Here is an 18,309-nt window from a genome sequence, read left to right on the forward strand (position 1 = left end):
GTTCATTTCTAACAAAGAACAAGTGCTGACACAGCACACCAACAGCTAAAAGAACAACAAAAAAAAGCAGCAAAGGTATTTTTTTTCCTAGTTTTAATCGGGGACTTCAACTGTGTAAAACATCTGGACATTTGTAGCTTTTCCCCCCTCTAGCAGGTCTTTACAAGCACAGGGGAAACCGTGTGTGTAACAACAGACAGGAGGCCTGCAGTGCCGTGTCCTGCTCTTTTCTTCTTCTTCCTTTTTGGGGGGTGGGGGAGCTTCTTAGATCACGGCTCCATCCTGAGGGTTCCTCCTCACCAGTCCACGGCCTACGCAAAGCGCAAGCCCACTCAAAGGACCAGCACTGCATGACAAGCTGAAGAACACCACTTCTGTTTTAAACGGAAAAAGCAGATACTTAGAGGAACATGAGCGAATCTGTTTGCGAGGACATCAGAGAAGATACCGGCGATTAAACAAACATGGGTGCGGATCGATATCTGGCCCGATCAGGAAGTCGGGAGAACGCACGGGCCGAGGTTTATTCTACGGCTACTGCCTGAGAAAAAGGAAAGACAAATAAAAGAGCAAAGAACAAATCTACTCTAGAAATTCATAGAGTCCACCGGTGGAGTCGGGAGTACGTGTGAGGTCATCAAGGCCGCGATTAGCTGCAGAAACAGAGACATCCTTCATGACCGGAATATATTCTGATCTCACTGTGGAGCGGGAACGGCTTGGTGAAACCGGCAAACTGGAGAGACTGGAGCTGGACAGTGAGACTGAAACAACACTGGATTCAGACTATGTGTGTTTTCTTATCAGTAATTATGCCAAATGGAATATGCAATCCAGATTTTTAGATATGATCTGGCAGTAGCTGCGTTTCCAAAGCAATTTGTGTGCAATTTGACATTTTGAAAGTAAATTTGCTTAATGGAATCGCACCAATTTTGACTTTTTGATGAGTTTTGCTGCCAGGATGAGATTTTTGATGATATAAAAAATGTTTTATTTTAAAAAACAATTTTTTTGCAGCACACAAGTCACACGATGTTAGAAAAATTATCCTCCTGTTTATTTACTCATGAGTTTATTTTACAAGTTATGTTTTCATATGATTCTTTTTCATATTATTCTTCTCATATTATTACTCTCATATTATTCTTCTTTTTATATTTACTTAACTTCTCTTTCTTTTGTAGTATATTATTAACTTTGTTTAGGATGTTTGCCTGGAAGATGATAACGTTAAACATTCATGTGTTATTAGTTCCATATGTAACTGATTAGTTGTGGTCAGTCACATGCCCTTGTAAGGGCATGTCCATAGGAGGTACAAGAATGTGAAGACGGTTGGTCAATTCTCTGTGTGAAGAAGCCCAACCTCCTTTTTCTATACAATAAAGAGAAATGCAAAGAAAGATCTAGCAGAATTGAATTCAGACAGTGTTTGACAGCGATTCGTCGCGTCTGCTCTCAATTCTCCTGTTCTGCAGAAGAGAAAAGAAAACTAATCCCTGTCTCTGGCTGATTCTTTGCAGGTTAGGATAAAATAAACCTATCACACGATCAACAACTGGATATTGCTACTGGCAGAAACCATAAAGAAAAAATCAACAGGAAGTGATCGGAGGATGACGATTTTAAATGATTTATCGCATTTAAAAAACATGTGATTTTAATCGCGTTTCTTATTTAACGAAAACGTCACAGTTGTGAAACTCTGGTTTTCTATGGCATTAGAAAAACATATTGAGAAACCTTTGTGCAAATTTGTAATGGAGACAAAGCTAATGACAATAACACTCCCATCCACAGGGTGGCAGCAAACACAAAAAAGAACTAGTTTCAAAGAAACCTAGTGAGGAGAGAAATATTGTTTTCGTGAGTGTGGATTATTTATCTAACAAAAACTGAATCAACATTCTCTTCTTCAGTGTAAACATATCAGCACATTATCGCCCCCTAGGAGGCTGAAGTGAAAACGGTATGATTGGAATGCTTTGTTAGCGGCGCTAAAAATAGAATGAATAGGTGATTTTCCATGAGGTTGAAGGTATGTCAAGCCCTTAAAATGTAAAGAAACTGCTTGTGTTCCACATAAGACAACAATCTGATGAGATCTCCATAACTAAACTAAGGAGTCAAGTTGACAGACAGAAGAAAATGTCCAGATCTGTCAAAAACCTCCCAAAACCCTCTGAACAAATGTACTATGGCATGTTAAAGCCCAGACTTAAACGTTTTCTGACAGGCTAAAGCTTTTAACACCCATCAGTTCTGGTGCTGAACCTTCAGGTGGCTGTTAGGAAGCTGAATTATTTTCTTTTAACTCTGACAGGGAGCCTTGAAGTCTTTAGAAGAGAACATTTGGTTTCCTCACAGAGAAATCTGAGGAACTTCAGCCAGACGAGGTCCAATAAAGAGGTCAATGTTATCAGATTAATATGTGGGACGCAACAGATCGCTAAAAAGATGACTAACGGCTGAATTTAAATCAAAAGGTGTTTTACCCAAGTATTAGTTTAAGGAAACTTCTTATTGCCAATTTTTACTTGAAATTACAGGGGTGGGAAGAATGATCCAATATATCGATACCAAGTTGGTATCAGTATCGGATCAATATTGGTGTGCTGAGGTTGGTACTTCAGTTTCAGATTCCATCTTGAAACTTGTTTATTTTTTGTATCGTAGTTTCTCAACCCGACCTTAATTTTCTTTTGACTTGCTCACAAATGACATTTTTCACACAAATCATGCTGATGTTAGTAAAACATTTATTAAACAGCTATAAACGTTGTCCAAATTCTGTTGTAGGTTTGAACAAAAAATAATTCAAACAAAGATCCACACTGCAAAAACACAAAATCTTACCAAGTATTTCTGTTCTACTTTCTAGTTATTGCACTTGAAATAAGTCAAAACTAACTTACAAGTAACTTCTGAGCAAGAATTAGGAGCTTGTTTTAGGTGAATAATTCCTGTAATATTGATAAAGTTCCACAGGCAGATTGTTTCACTTTTGACATATTAAAAATGTCTTGTAAGTTAAATAATCCAGTGGAACTGGTACTGCTTTATCAATATCACAGGAATTATTCACTTAAAACAAGCTCCAAATTATTGCTGAAAAGCTACTTGTAAGTTAGTTGTGTCTTATTTCAAGTCTACAAAAATGTTTGAACTAAAAACTTAAAGAAAAAAAAAAAGAACTTGGTAAGATTATGTTTTTTTCAGTGTACTAAAGCACCCAAAGGTGAGAAGTTTAATGGTATATCAAACTTTGTTAAAAAGTATCAGTATCGGCATTGGCGATACGGTCCCAGTATTTACTTAGTATCGATATCAAAAGAGGCGGCACCTCACACCTCTAGTGATTATTGTCGATTATCGCCACACCCTGAGCTCAACGGGCCAATCTCAGTTGAAGGTTCTTATTCAATTTCTCCGTTTTTTCCAAGTTTGAATCCAGTCGTGTGTTTGTGCCAATCTGATGCTGATTGGTGAGAGACACACTGATGAGTCATCATAACAGCAGGAGGTAAAATAACCTGTGGACCGGCGCAGAGTAAACAACCTCTGCATCAATGTGTTGGGAGGGGAAGGAGGAGAAGAGGCTTGCGGACGCTGCAATGCCTCTCTCCTCTTTTATCGAGGAGGAGGAGGTGGAAACTGTCTCCCGTTTTTAAGTAACTCATGGAAAGAAGAAAAAAAAAAAAGCCCGATGCAGAGCGAGCGTCGTAAAGAAGGCCCATTAGCAACTGAGTATCCTCAGGAGTCTGAAGCAAACTGTCCTCACAGCACTCCGGTATTGATGGGAGTTTTTACCCCGCTGGAAGCTGAAGTGCACCTTCCCACACCGCCTCCTCCATTACCACCTGGAACAGGAAGTGCTCTGCTGCTGACAGGAAGGCTGCTTTAAATCTGCACAAACAAATGACACAGCAGGCGCCGGAGTAGATGCGCCGCAAAAACACAAAATCTTACCAAGTGCTTTTGGCCTAGTTTTTAGTGCAAGTATGTTAGTGCACTTAAAATAAAAAAACAACAACTTATAAGTAACTTTTCAGCAAGATATGAGTGTTTGTTTTAAGTCAATAATTCCTTAATTTTGACAAAAAAGAGCTAGTTGTAGTGGCAGATTATTTTACTGATAAATAGGTATTTAATCTACCAGTGGAACTAATACTAGTACAAAAACAACAATAAAATAAAATGAAGAATGCTGAGCATCCTGTGAAGTTATACGTTAGTGTAAGTTTTAGAGATAATACCTAACAGAAACATTCAACACGTCAGCATCGAACTACCATAACCTTGAGGCAATCACACAAACAGCTGCGTCTGTTTCGAAGGAAGATCTACCTAAAACTCAAAGCTCTTTTCTCATTAAAACGACTTTTTTCACGTAATTAAAATTTTTGTTTTTCTGGTAAAATTGTACATTTATTCTGCTAATATTGCAACTGTATTTAAGCAGAAACGTTCGCCTTAATACTCTGACGCACAGCTCACAGAAGGCATGACTGTAATAAAAGTCACTTTTTGAAAATAATTTCCGTCATTTCTTTTTTAGAAAAGGAAGCAAGTGAGGGGGAAAAAAATCTATCAAAATCGGGAATTGGCTCCGGTAGTAAAAAAAATGTGAGATTTCAATTTTTATTATCACCCAGCACAAAAAAAAAACAACAAAAAAAATGAAAACATAACATTAGATATTTCTAATCTAATCTCAATGCAGAGGCTGAAATTAGATATCAATTGATCAGATGTCCTGCTACGATCAATACATCTAAAACATGTGTGGCTTCAATGACATCATGTTCCGTCAATTCCTACCTTTCCGCCACAATCGATGGGTTCAGCCATCAGCTCAGATTGGATTATTATTGACTCTTTTCCCAGCTGTGATGTCAGCCCCGCCCCGGCTCGGTGAGTCCGCTTCTGCAGAACCAAAACTACCGGAGTCCGCCGAGCCGCAGCTGAAAGTTTCCTCTGGTGAGTCACTCCAAAAACTCCTGCTGAGTCATGAATGCTTTATAATCTCTTTGAGCTGGTTTATCCGCCAGACTGTTTTCTTTTTTTTTTACCAACTCACTAAACGAGATGCACGACAAATATCGCTGGTTTCCACCTTTACAAAACAACTTAAACACTCTAAGAAGCGCTGAAAAGACCAACTCAAAGGAAAACCGATGAATAATAGATACGGTCAGTAAAACCCACTCACTGTGGATCTGCCACTGGCTTTTCAAGTTTTTTTGGTTTTTTTTTAACAAACAAAACTTGAATGAAGCGGTTAAATATTTCCTTTTCTCGCTCGGGTTTCTGTCAGAATACGAAGTCTTTCACAGATGAAAGCAACGATTTGTTTAAATAACAACACAGCTTGAAGGAAACCAGCAGAGCGGCCGTTGATCCAGTACCTCCACCTCCCCTTCTTTATGGTCAATCTGCTGATGCCGCAGAGTGAATCCTTAATGAACTCGGACTATTTTTTGTTTCATTCGTCACAATACCTCTGAGTGCACAATGCAGCCGGGGCCGCCGCAGGGGAGCGCTGCGTTGCGAGTAATAAGGGATAATAAGGAGTGATGCTCTCTTTTTTTTGCCCGCCGCTGTAATCCGGCGTGTAACGTATGAAAGCTGGATTTAATGTGACGTGTGCCGGGAGAGGAAACACGGGAAACTTCCTGCAGTCGGGTTGCGGAGGCAGCCGCGTTCGGGGACGACTCGCTAAATGAAACTGATGGTCAGGATTCTGATGAAACCACAGAAAACGATCTGACGCCGGCAGATGTCAGATCTCCCAGAATCTGATCTGCACCAGAGAGGAAATGCCTTTGGTTCCCGTGCTTCTACGGTTTCCTTTTCCTCGAGTTACTTTCAGACATCCGACAATTTTCATGCCACAACTCTGAGCTTTTACCTTCAAACGCCATCGAGTGACGCAGTTTGGGTTGATGTTACTGGAAGGAACGTCCACTCATCTTCAATGTGGGCGAGACGCTCTCTTATCCAATTGAAAGAGGTAGACTGGTGGCAGGGAGGTCCACCAGCAGCCCAGTGTTTTTGTATATATATATATATATAAAAAAAAAAAAGTAAAAACAAAATGTAGAGGTGCACGAGTCAGCATCATAATTTAGAAATAATGGCGTGCGAGGCCAACAGGGCAGGTACAAAACGACGCGATTGGTGAGCGCCCCCACACACCCGGCTCATTGAGTCATCCAATAAATAAAAAAAACATCACTTAGTCTGATGGGGGAGCAAGTAAAGCCTGGTGACCCGCCAGGCTTACAATACACAGCACAGAATATACATTCATGAAGCTATACTGGCCAGAATTTACGCTAAAAAATGACCCTACATCTGACAAAGGCTGAAACAATTAATCCTTAGGAATCGATTAATCGTCAACCACTGGAGTTGAAATTTAAAAAAAGGACTGAAAAAGTCACTAACATATTCAGAGCCGTGGTTAAGCTAAAACTGATACATAAAGCTTAAGACTTTTTAAGGATGTGCCGACACGCTGGAGGAAAAGATAACTAAACAGCTGGATAAACAAAAGGAAGAATAAAAGGATGAAAAATTCAAAAAGACAGACATATAAATGAGTAAATAGATGGACCGACTGATGGACAGAACCTGGGGGTCCTGCTCACCTTGCGCCAACAACACTGGTCCTGAAACGCTTTGTTGATCAGACCAGAAGTCTGCAGCCTCTCATTCCTGCTCCTGGCATTTTAAAGGCTGACTGACTCATTTCACACCCGGAGCATCTTTGTCTCTATTTTCGCTTCATTTTAGTTTTGGCGTTCGGCATCAGAACAGCTGTTAGGACAGATTCAAGCCTCATCACTCAGCACTGTGCATGGGGGCCTCACGCTGCGGGAGAGCCCTGTTTATTGGCTGCGTGCACGCCCGTCCACCCACACACACGCCCACACTTACCTAGATACTGGCCTCTCTCCAGATGAGGTGCCATGCTGTGCAATGTTAACTTTTCTGTTATTTTTTGTTATAAAAATCATATAATTCAGAAAGTCTTTGTAAGTTACCTCAAAGTAAGAATTAAAATTGAGGCTGTTGGGAAAATCTCAAGTGTGAAGGCAGTTCAGTGTGTTTCAACTGGAATGAATGTGTTGTGTTTTTCCTCATCCAGTCAATAATTATTTAAATAATCACAGCTCCCCACTCCACCCATCATCCTCCACCAACTCCACACACAACTTAGCAGCCGGGGCTTATAGTCCGTTCAGAGGAGACACCAGAGAACAGGCAGGTGTTTTTTTATTGTTTTCTCCAGCTGTGTGAAGCATAAAGTACCATAAAGTGGCATAAAGTGGCGGCACGCTGCTTTTCGGTTGGGTGAGCGAAGGCTACCACACTTCTTATGCTCACAAATACAAACTGTGGCAGGTTGGAAATATTTCGGTAGCAAAAAAAAAGCAACAACACAGAGTTACAAATAAAGTGTGCAGCTTGTAGCCTCTTAATTCAGGTAACAGAGAGAAAAGAGAAGAGAAAGCCCTGAAGGAAGAAAAGATGGAATACACAAAAGGAGGGCTTGAGCAGTTCAGTTGAGTAGTCGTTCTAGTGTTTTGGGGATTTAAAGTCAGACAACAAAGCATCGTGCACAGCAAACAGTGTTGAGCGCATGTCGGTGAATCCCAACAATCTGTTTTCCAGCCTGAACCAGAACCAGTGGAACCCACTATGGACACGCTGCAGCGTGACGTCAGCCAGACAAGAGGAAACTGCTCCAAAACCGAAATGATCACCGGTTTTTCTGTTGAGCTGTCAAGATAACGAGCTAAATCTTAAATGTATGTGTGAGATATAAAAGAAAAAGAGATGCAGTACTAATTGTCAGCACGACAAAAACTTGATAACAAGGTCAGGAAAAAGGTTTAGTAAAATAAAACAGAGAGGGAAGTAGGTCAGCTATGCTAGCTTGACTTTGACAACCGTAACATGTAGCTGAGCTGCAGACTTTGGCGTTTCGGCTCGCATCGACTCTGACAAATCATCGGCAGAGTGGATGTTTACATATATAAACTCTATGTGAAACGTTTATAAAGATTAAATTATCTTCTGAGCTGATATAACCCAGATTCAGATAGAACTTCAACTGAAATTAAGAAGAAAATAAAAAGAGAGAGAAAATCTTTTCCACAACTGCAACTTTGTTCATTCATTTTCTAATACATATTGGAAGCAAGGTACTTTTAGCCTTATAGTTTCACAGGAGAATAAATAACCAACCTGAATACAACCAGCTTTAATTTCCTTTTTATTTTTAAATAAGATTTAGTTGCAGCTGAGTTTTATGTGAAAAGTTTATACGCTTCCCCCTCTATCCATGAGAATCCTGGTGCTCCAGCGCCAAACACTTAAAAATCTCTGCCATGTATCGACTTTGTAAGTGACACTTACCTTTCTCTCTCCGAGCTCAGGTAGCAGACGAGGTGACAGGCCCAGAGCAGGGGACCCGCGTAAGTGCTGAGAGCTGTTAAAAAGATGGCAGGCGCTTCGATGTAGCTTTCCAGACCGACAAAGCCCACAGAAATGTCGACGGTGCCAATGTTGTTGGAGTTGCCCTGCGGGTGCACAAAGCAAACCTTTTAGAGCCCTGATGAGAGCGCAGAAATGACTGCGTACAGACAAAAACAAGTGCACACGAAGATCTGTGGCTGGAAGCACTTAAAGGACAGACGACTCCTTTCGCTTTTTAACGAAAGGAGTCACTCTGAGACGCTGCCGATTTCCCGGCGAGCCAGTTGTTTTTGCGTCCCTGACCGGATCAGCACGCGCAGCTCTGAGGAACTGGGCTGGAGGTTAAACCACTCAGGACAAACTGGAAATGTTCACTTGTATATTTGCCAACGACAACAAAAAAGGGAGCAATCTTGACAAAAACATTTCCGAATTATATATACAGTAGAGAGCAAATTACACACAAAAGTCTACAAAACTTGAAAGCATGGGGGAAAAAAAGAAAGATTCGCAATTGTTTTGAAGCAGATAAGTCATTTACAACTACATTTCTCTAAAGCAAAAGCAGCATTTTTTTTTAGAAACACAGGTGACCTATTATGCTTCCTTCAACAGGTTAGGATAGGTCAATTGCTTATATAAGACTTGTTCATTACATATTTGTACACAAAATCATTCTGAGATAATGAGATTTCATTCTGGTCAGTTCTGGCTATGAGAAGAGATGTTTTACATCTGGTCACTTCAAATCCAAGTTAGCTGCTGCTGGCCACGCCCCCCAACTCAACATTTACACCCACATGTGAAAACGGCTGCAAAGAGATGCGCGATTGGGCAACGGCACATCTTTGAAAAGCAGAAGTGGAGCCTCCTTCGAAACCAACAGGAATGCAGCAAGTTGTTTCTGAATGATATGTCAACAACAAAACACTTGTCTTTACCAGTGGCCGCTGTACAGCGGTTAAAAAAGCTGACCAATGGCTCTTTTAACCGTTGCTAGGTGACAGTGCAGTGCTCGTCGGTTGTAGCTTCACAATCAGAAGGTTTTTGAAACGGCTCATTTTCCAGACACCATAAGAAACCATGAAGTTATTGTCACAAAAATGACTTGGACTGTTTTTAGAAGCAGTAGAAAGTCCCAAATGCAAGTAAACAATTCCGCAAAATGTGAATTTTGCATAATAGCTGCCCTTTACCATCACTTTATTTCAGTTCAACAAATGTTCACATCTTCCTGCTCTATCTTGTGAACCTTTACAGCTCCGTTTAAAACATTACAATTAAATCCTTTCCCACATAAGCCAAAACAAAAACACGCTGTTTTACATACACAAATTACCAAATTACCAATTACTTTTCATTTTGATTTCAGTTTACAATGAACGATAACTGCATCCAAGAGCCGGTTGTGCTTCTGTCAGGAACGTCTGTTTCTCCCTTTTCCTGCTCTCAAACTGGCCAAACCTGTGAAGATCCGAACGAGACTCTCTGTCTGAACGCAAACGCGGCGGCGATCTGCCGCGCAGCGTCTCGCAAACTAACAATTTCTTCTCCATCTGCGCGCACGTCTGTGATCAGGGAGGGAGAAGACGCAAACAGCTGGCTCGGCTGTAAACAAACAGTAGCTGTGAGTGAGCAGGTTGGAGGCTGCATATAGATGCTTCTCTTCTTTGCTTTCTGGCTGGAAGTCCCACTGTTTTGCTTTCAATGTCATTTCTTTCCTCCCCTCACAAATGGCAAATATTTATTGCTTTTGAAAATGTAGAAGAGCGAGATGTTTCAGGAGAAAAAAAAAAAAAAGCACCTCAAATGGAGGGTGTGAGCCAGCAGGGCTGGATGATGCATCTGCTTGATGGAGTCTGTAAAAAGTGGGGGAAAAAATGCAAATTTCTGCCTTTATTGCTGCTTTCCGCATCGTCTGGTTTTCAGATGACAGACCCCAAGAGGAAGTTTCACATTAGCTTTAACATTTTGTCATAGTGGAGCTACAAATCTATATCTGTTTTATACTGCTTTTATTACACAGAACACAAATTAAAATCCTGTTTTCTACAGTCACCTAGAGAGAGTCCATGAAGCCCGCCACGGCAGATAAAGGATGACGTTGTGGAGAGGTTAAAGTCGGGTTAGGTTGTAAAGAAATCTGCTTTTGAACATTTCTTTTTGGTCTGTGTTGTAAACAGAAAAAGTACAAGACAAGTGGAAACCTGCAGAAACTCGCTTGTCCACTTGAACTGATAATAACGCCAAGAGAGCGCTCCGCAAGCAGGAAGCAAAGCCACAGCAGAGGGCATTCTGGGTAAATACAACCAAAACAAACAGTCCTACAACCGCTAAAATCTGATGCTGCTCTACATTTGTTTACATGTCGTAATAGAATCAAAATACTTGTGGGTGTGTAATACTGTATTTGTAATCTGCGTAAGCATCTTAGTGTGCAACTTTGGACAGTTGTATCTGTAAAACATGATTTGTAAACCGTAAAAAAGAAAAACTTGTGCATAACTCTGGGTTCTTGTAAAAATGTGGTCGTATGTTTTCTATTGCTGGTAGTTTGATACTCTGTTCTCCTCATATTTTCCTGTTAGCGGGAGCAATTTAGGAGAAGGTTTGAATTTGTAATCATCAGATTTCTGTGGTTGAAGTTAAAAAATTTGTGTGTAGGAATTTAATGTTTATAGAAATTGTAATTGTGGGTGTGTGCTTTGATTTTGTATTTTCTTAACATTTGTGTATGCATTTGAAAACATATTTCAGTACCAGGAGTTCCGCAAAACTTTCCTTTTTACAGTTTACAAATCATGCTTCACAGATACAACGATCCAAAGTTACACACAAAGAGCCTTTCATGGATTAAAAATTCAGAATTACACATGCACAGATATTTTGAGACTATTTTAACTCCATATTTCTTTCACTTGTTCTTGGTGCAGCGCCTCCACAGGCGAGGAGGTAAAAACGTTTTTCCATTAGTCTGGACGGTTTGACTAATTGGAAAATTCACTACAGCAGCTGAAAATGAAACAAATGTTTACATTTTTGTCCCCAATCAACCGCAGCCTACAGCACTATCAGGTTTGATTTTCATTACGCTTTATGTACAACAAAGTGAAGGCATAACAAGCCTGTTCTTCCACCTACACTTTTTTCAGTCTACAATTTGTGTTCTTGCCATTGGCAGAAATTTAAATATTACTTTGCTACTTCTGTACTAGTTTCATCTTTTGTTTTTTTCAGCAGTGTGCGTTTCTCTTTTCTTGACTTAAAAATCCTAGTTCTCTGGCGCTCTCAGTATAATCTGACTGACCTTGAGCCATTTTTTAAAGAACGCCAAGCAGACATCCCCTTAAAGACACATGCAGCTACTCATTAACAATATGTTCAAAACAACATATCCTTTCACTTCCAGGTTATATTCATGCACCACTTTTTCTTGATAGAAACACAACGGGCTGCATAAATACCACTCTGTGTCGTCATCTCATCCCTCTGTTGTTTCTGGGAATGAAGTTACCTGGAATTTTTCCCATGATGCTTTGGCGTCTTTTATAGCAAACAGATATTGACGAAACATTGCTAATATGTTAGAAACCCCTAAAAAAGGATTAATTTGGAGTCCAGCGACCAATTAAGTTTTAATCAGATTGGTGATGATATTTTTGTTTCTACATTATTCGACTTTTCTGCCTGACGACATCTTTTGTATCATCCCAGCCTAAATTTCACACGCTGCTCCTTAACGAACCCGTTAGGGTCGTGCCTTCTGGAGAACATTTTTTTCCCCACAGCTCTATAATTACAAGCCTGGACACAGAGGTGGGAAATTGTCTGGTTACAGAGTAATCCCGAGCCCATCACGGCCTTAACGACCCGCGAGACGACGAGGGTCACTGAACTGTTCAGTTCCTTCGACGACGACGATGAACAGCCGCGAAGCAAATACCTGCTCTGGGCTGAGCTGAAATGAAGAAGTCCTGTCTGCCTCTAAAGGCACACTGGGCATCGGGAAGCATCGCCTGGAAACCAGCTTCCCCCTGCTGGACTTTCTACTAGAGCGACGGAGTTCATTTGAGAACAGAGGTGCTCCTCAAACACGGTCTAGCTTTTTATTACAGGTTTATTCAGGAAAGCTGAAATTCCAATCAGTTCAGCTTTCCTGAACGCCTACAGAGTCTGATCGATCATCAAGTCAGACGAAAACACTCGACCACCTGATCAACCTGTTGCATGAGGAGGCGAGGAGTCCGGATGCACAGCTGCGTCAATAGAAACTGATTCAATCTGCTACAGGCCTCCTGAGAAAACCTTTAATCAGCCGGCAGAAGAAATGAATCTGGCTGCAGTGCAACGCAACCGGGATTCACTGGGAATGTATTTAACTGAGTTTGAATTTGTCCATATGATTGGACTGGATTATATATTTCTGCATATCAGCTTGACTTGTCTTCTAAAGCAACTTGGAATGACATTTGTTTTAATTGGGGTGATAGAAATAAACTGTATTAAACTGGATGTTATTGAAAAGATTTTTTTTTTTTTAAAGAAATAGGAAACTTTTAAATGTGTTTTCCAGGCACACAGTGGCTTTTTATAGCATAATCAAGTAACTGTGTTAACTTCCGTTGTTAAAAACATACTACATCAAATATGACTTGAAACTAATTTTACTTCCTAATTTAACGCCTTGAAATTGGGCCTTTGTCTCTTTAAGAAACTCCCGCTCTTTCTCAAACAAACGCAGAGAAAACTGCAAAACAGCTGAAACACTGAGTTCCTTTAAATCAAGGCTAAAACCTCATTTGTTTAGAGTTGATTTGATGAATAACAGCTGGAACATCATTAATTTGAGTCTGTTTTCCAACTTTTCATCACTTTCCTTTAGTTGTTTTTGTTTATTTTGTTGCCTTTTTATATTTTCATAGCGTAAAGCATTTTGAATTTCTTTGTAGAAATGCGCTTTGCAGATATACTGGCCTTGTCTCTAAAAAAAAAATTTAAAAATCCAAAAGCCTAATGAGGTCAGTTCAATTTGACCTTAGCGAACAGAGAAGCTTCACTAAAACGTTTGCTCATGTTACATAGAATCAAATCATAATAAAATTTTTCTACCAATGCAACCATCAGCTGCTCTTTAATTACATTGTTGCACTTAAAATGGATGAACAATAAAAGGTCAGTTAATTATATTTTGTTCAGTAATCCCAACAACAAACCAAAGGCACTTTGAGAGAAAAATCTTTGCCTAAGTGAATCATCATACGTGTATTAAAGAGCAAGAAACTATAAATGTTGAAAGTAAGAAAACTGATGTTCAATGTAACCTTTTAAAATCTTTTAACCCATGTCTTGTAAACTAAAAGAGAATTTGGGGTCAGGCCCAGTAAAAACAGGAAAGATTTCCACAAATGGAAGATGAAGACAGGATACAGCGAGCACTTTTGGAGTAAAGTAAAGGAGGATGAATCTGTCCTCACCCGCTACAATCAATCTCTCCCTTAGAAAAAAACCGTAGCCATAGGACTGTAAAAAAATTATAAATCAGCAGCTTGGATTTAAGGAAAGGAAAAAGAGACGTATTGACCATCAGAGGAAGAGAGTTGGCTAGAAGTGGAGGACAAATTACGATGTCTATCTGATAGCTGCTAGCATTTTAGTTCATTTGAACTGATGAATGAACTGTAGAGTGATAGTCTGTAAGGTCTCCCAGCTACTGAACTCAGCTGTTCCGACTTCCTCATCCTCACCGGACAAATCTGAATACATCACAATTTCTCATAGTAAACATATTTCTAAAGGTGTTAATGATATGAAGTGTTCACCAACCCAAAAAAATATACATAGGAAGAAAAAATAAACAAATAAGGATGAAATGCCAAAAACACCACAGAGACAGTGAAGTTTGGAGGTGGGAACAAACACAGTTGTAAAGGAAAAGTTGTAAAAATTACAAAGGTTTGTAGCTTACCTGAAAGTAAAAGAAGGCTTGGCCAAACCAGTAGTGCATGATGGTGGTCTGAGCCGCGTCATAGTGGAGCTTCTTCCAGATGAACTGAGCCATGAGCGTCTGGATGAGGAGCCCGCAGCACAGCACCGGCAGGTTATGGGCCCGAAACAGGAGCGAAACCAGCAGCACCAGGCCACTGTAAATCTCCCACAACCCCCTGCTCTTCAGCTTCGCATCTGCCGTGACAATCTGGGATCTCAGCAGGTCCTTGGTGCCCGAGAAGAGGATGCCCAGGACGAAGACGTAGACAAAGCGTGCCTCCACCGTTCCCCTGTGAAAGACGAGCAGACAGAGCTCGTCACTTCTGTTCCAGCAGGAACAGGACAGCCGCATCGATTAGTCCCGACAAAACGTCTCGCTCAATGTTTGGGTGACTGGGTTAAGAGACTCGGCGACATGAACTCTGACTCTGCTTTGGAATCACAAATATTTAGATGGGGGACAAATGTAAAAGCACTTGATCTAGAGTTTATTACTGAATGATCATCAATATCATTAATAAATTATTAATAATATTATTATTAAATTATCATTAATAAATCACAATCAACAGATTTTAAAGCTTGTGAGCATCTCTGTGAAGAAGATGACATATCTAAGGTGGCACGGAAAACCCATACTACAAATTTTTAAAGATTTTTTTTCTTCCAAAAGTGGCAGATTAAATCAACTTTAATAGCAGACAAAGGTAATCTAAGTACAAAATGTGTTTTTTTTTTTTAAATGACTTCATTTATTAAAGGAAAAGTTATCCGAACTAACATGTTGCTAAAGCTAAATCATCTTAATCATCATATTTTTAGTCCAGACACTTTAGAACCGGGGTTTTAGTTCTCACCTGGTGGTACCAACAACCTTTTCAGCAAGTCAATGTTGTGCTTAGGCCTCTAACGAGCCATCATTTGATCCAGGTGCGTTAAACTAGGAAGAACTAAAACGTGCAGGATGCCGGCCCTCCAGAACCCACTTTGGGCATTCCTGCTTTACAAGGTTCATAGTGTATAGATAAAACAAAGATAAATATCCGCTTCTTCTGTTGAATCATGAATAAACGATGATTGATCACATTTTTTTTAAACCCCTGATTTTTAGGGTGCATTCACACCAGCCCTGTACAGTCCACTTTGATCAAATTCTGGTTTGTATGTTAAAGTCCAGTTTGTTTGAGAAGGGGAGACTGGGAAATTAAATTCTGATGTGGTCCAAAAAAGAAAACCTAGACCTTGGTTCGGTTCAAGTGAACTCTGGTGCCGATTGAATGCAGTGTGGACCGGAGACCGCTCCAAAAGTTGGAAGCGGACTATAGCGCCTGGCATTCTGGGTAATTACATCAAAATCAAACATGTCTAGCGCTGGCTAGACACAAAGGTTCATTGTTTGGTTCCAACAACAAAAGAGAAATCCTACAACCGCTAAAATCTGGCATTACTCCATTTTTGCTTACGTTTTACGAAGAAGGACGTTGTGCTCATGTCTTCTTCTGTTGTTTTTGTGTCGTCTCTTTCAGTGGTTGTTCTTTTCAGTGCCCCCACAGGCGAGGAGAGGAACAGCGTTTTAAATTAGTTCGGTTTGGTTGACACAACTCGGCGTGAAAGCGAATCTCATCATTTTGTAACAAATCTCATCATTTTGCTGCCTACCAGACCATCTGGTGTGAAACCAAATTAGTTCCACTTTCCGCATCCACACCTGATCACTGTCAGAATCAAGAAATCCCTTCAATGTAACCTGTCTGACATCATGAAGTAGACCAATATCTAAGAAAAAAAAGTAAAACAAAGTAGGAACACATTATCTCTGTACCCAAACTCAAATATTAAACAAATGGAGGAAAACAAAATGTGAAACTATGACTCCATCTTTGCCCAGGTGTGGGCTGCAGTTCGCTGCATCAGTGACGTGCTTTGTGCAGAATCCTCTGCAATATCTGCTCTCCAAAGATCACAACTTTAATTAAATTCATCTTCCTCCCTCTTGTTTAACAGGACTGCTCATATTTCTGTGACTCATAACCTTTGCTTCATTCAGTATGCAGTGTGTCAATGTAACATTAATAATTAAAGCCAGGAGACTGGAAGACGGAGCGAACCGCCGCAGGAAACAGGCTGTCTCCCACCCATCACATTGTCAGTTTCTCAATACGTTTTGAGGAACAGGGCATTAAGATGCTCTGAGTGCATTTTGAGGTAAGGTGACATTTTTTCAACTGTATTTATTAATTTCTTTTATTTGAATGTCGTACCACGAGCTCATAAGACGCACGCGTAACGGTGTGCTGAATTAAAATTTGCTTTGAGATCGGGTAGATTTATAGGTTTCGCCGAGGTTTCGTGACGGGGAAAAGTCGGAACTTTTCAGAGTAAGGATTCGGGAAGTGGAAGCTCGACATATCAAAGATGGCTTGGTTTTGTTTGTCGGCGTGTTCAGTAGCAATACATACAACCAGCTGCATCCAAAACATCAGGATTTTTAACATTCCTCCCCATCAGCGCTGAGAGTGACTTCCCCTTTTCTTCTCCACGTCCTTCCCTCTTTATTCAGGCGCCTCTGTGCCAGATCAATCTTCCACCCTGGGACTTCTCCTTATCCCAGGCCTGGCTATCAGTTCTTTATTTCAGAGGTTGTACTTCTGCATCTCTCTCTGCTTCAGGGCATTTTTTTTTTCTCTCTCCACTCTCGTCTCCCTCTACCGTGTGAATTTCACTGTCTTTGCCTCCTTTTCTGGTGTGTGTGTTTCTTCTTCTGAAGGTTTTTTTTACAATAAAAACGGTAAATTCCGTTCAAGCAAACATATTCTCATTGAGACAAAATCCAACAATATTAAAGTTTCACATAAATGGAAAATGCTCACAGGAATTTCTCTCTGAATTAGATTGTGGAAGAAATTAGGCATGATGTTACGGTCGTGAAGTGAATAACTCTCGTTATCTTTTTCATTGTTTTTAGCTCACAGTTCATGAGTAGAAACAGTACGGAAGAGGATTAGGGCCATCGGAAAAAAAAAAAAAAGAATTTTGAGATTAAAGTCAGAATTTTGAGATTAAAGTCGGAATTCTGAGAATAAAGTCAGAATTCTGAGATTAAAGTCAGAATTTTGAGATTAAAGTCAGAATTCTGAGAATAAAGTCAGAATTCTGAGATTAAAGTCAGAATTCTGAGATTAAAGTCAGAATTTTGAGATTAAAGTCAGAATTCTGAGATTAAAGTCAGAATTCTAAGAATAAAGTCAGAATTCTGAGATTAAAGTCAGAATTCTAAGAATAAAGTCAGAATTCTGAGATTAAAGTCAGAATTCTAAGAATAAAGTCGGAATTCTGAGATTAAAGTCGGAATTCTGAGATTAAAGTCGGAATTTTGAGATTAAAGTCAGAATTTTGAGATTAAAGTCAGAATTTTGAGATTAAAGTCAGAATTCTGAGATTAAAGTCGGAATTTTGAGATTAAAGTCGGAATTCTGAGATTAAAGTCAGAATTCTGAGATTAAAGTCGGAATTCTGAGATTAAAGTCAGAATTCTGAGATTAAAGTCGGAATTCTGAGATTAAAGTCAGAATTCTGAGATTAAAGTCGGAATTCTGAGATTAAAGTCAGAATTCTGAGATTAAAGTCAGAATTCTGAGATTAAAGTCAAAATTATGAGATTGAAGTCAGAATTTTGACTTTAATCTCAGAATTATATTTTTTATTTTTTCGGTGGCCTTAATCCTCTTCCGTAAGCAGAAAACTCAGGAAGGCATAAAGGATTTAAGGGATAAACCGTTATGGGTTGACAACTCGGGTCAGAACATCTCCAAACTGAAACCGTTTCTAGTCTGA

General features: G+C 39.9%; 1 protein-coding gene across 1 annotated transcript in view; it reads right to left on the minus strand.

The window, feature by feature from the left end:
• The window catches only part of pigg (phosphatidylinositol glycan anchor biosynthesis class G (EMM blood group)), a 116,004-nt gene that overhangs the window by 8,590 nt on the left and 89,105 nt on the right, over nt 1-18,309 (minus strand). The window contains exons 11-12 of the mRNA XM_028008399.1: nt 14,456-14,765; nt 8,431-8,594 (exon numbers count right to left, since the gene is read on the minus strand). Coding sequence (XP_027864200.1) covers nt 8,431-8,594; nt 14,456-14,765 — 474 coding nt within the window. The remainder of the gene's footprint in view (nt 1-8,430; nt 8,595-14,455; nt 14,766-18,309) is intronic.

Source organism: Xiphophorus couchianus, chromosome 23, assembly GCF_001444195.1.
Source record: "Xiphophorus couchianus chromosome 23, X_couchianus-1.0, whole genome shotgun sequence".
Taxonomy (NCBI): Eukaryota; Metazoa; Chordata; class Actinopteri; order Cyprinodontiformes; family Poeciliidae; genus Xiphophorus; species Xiphophorus couchianus.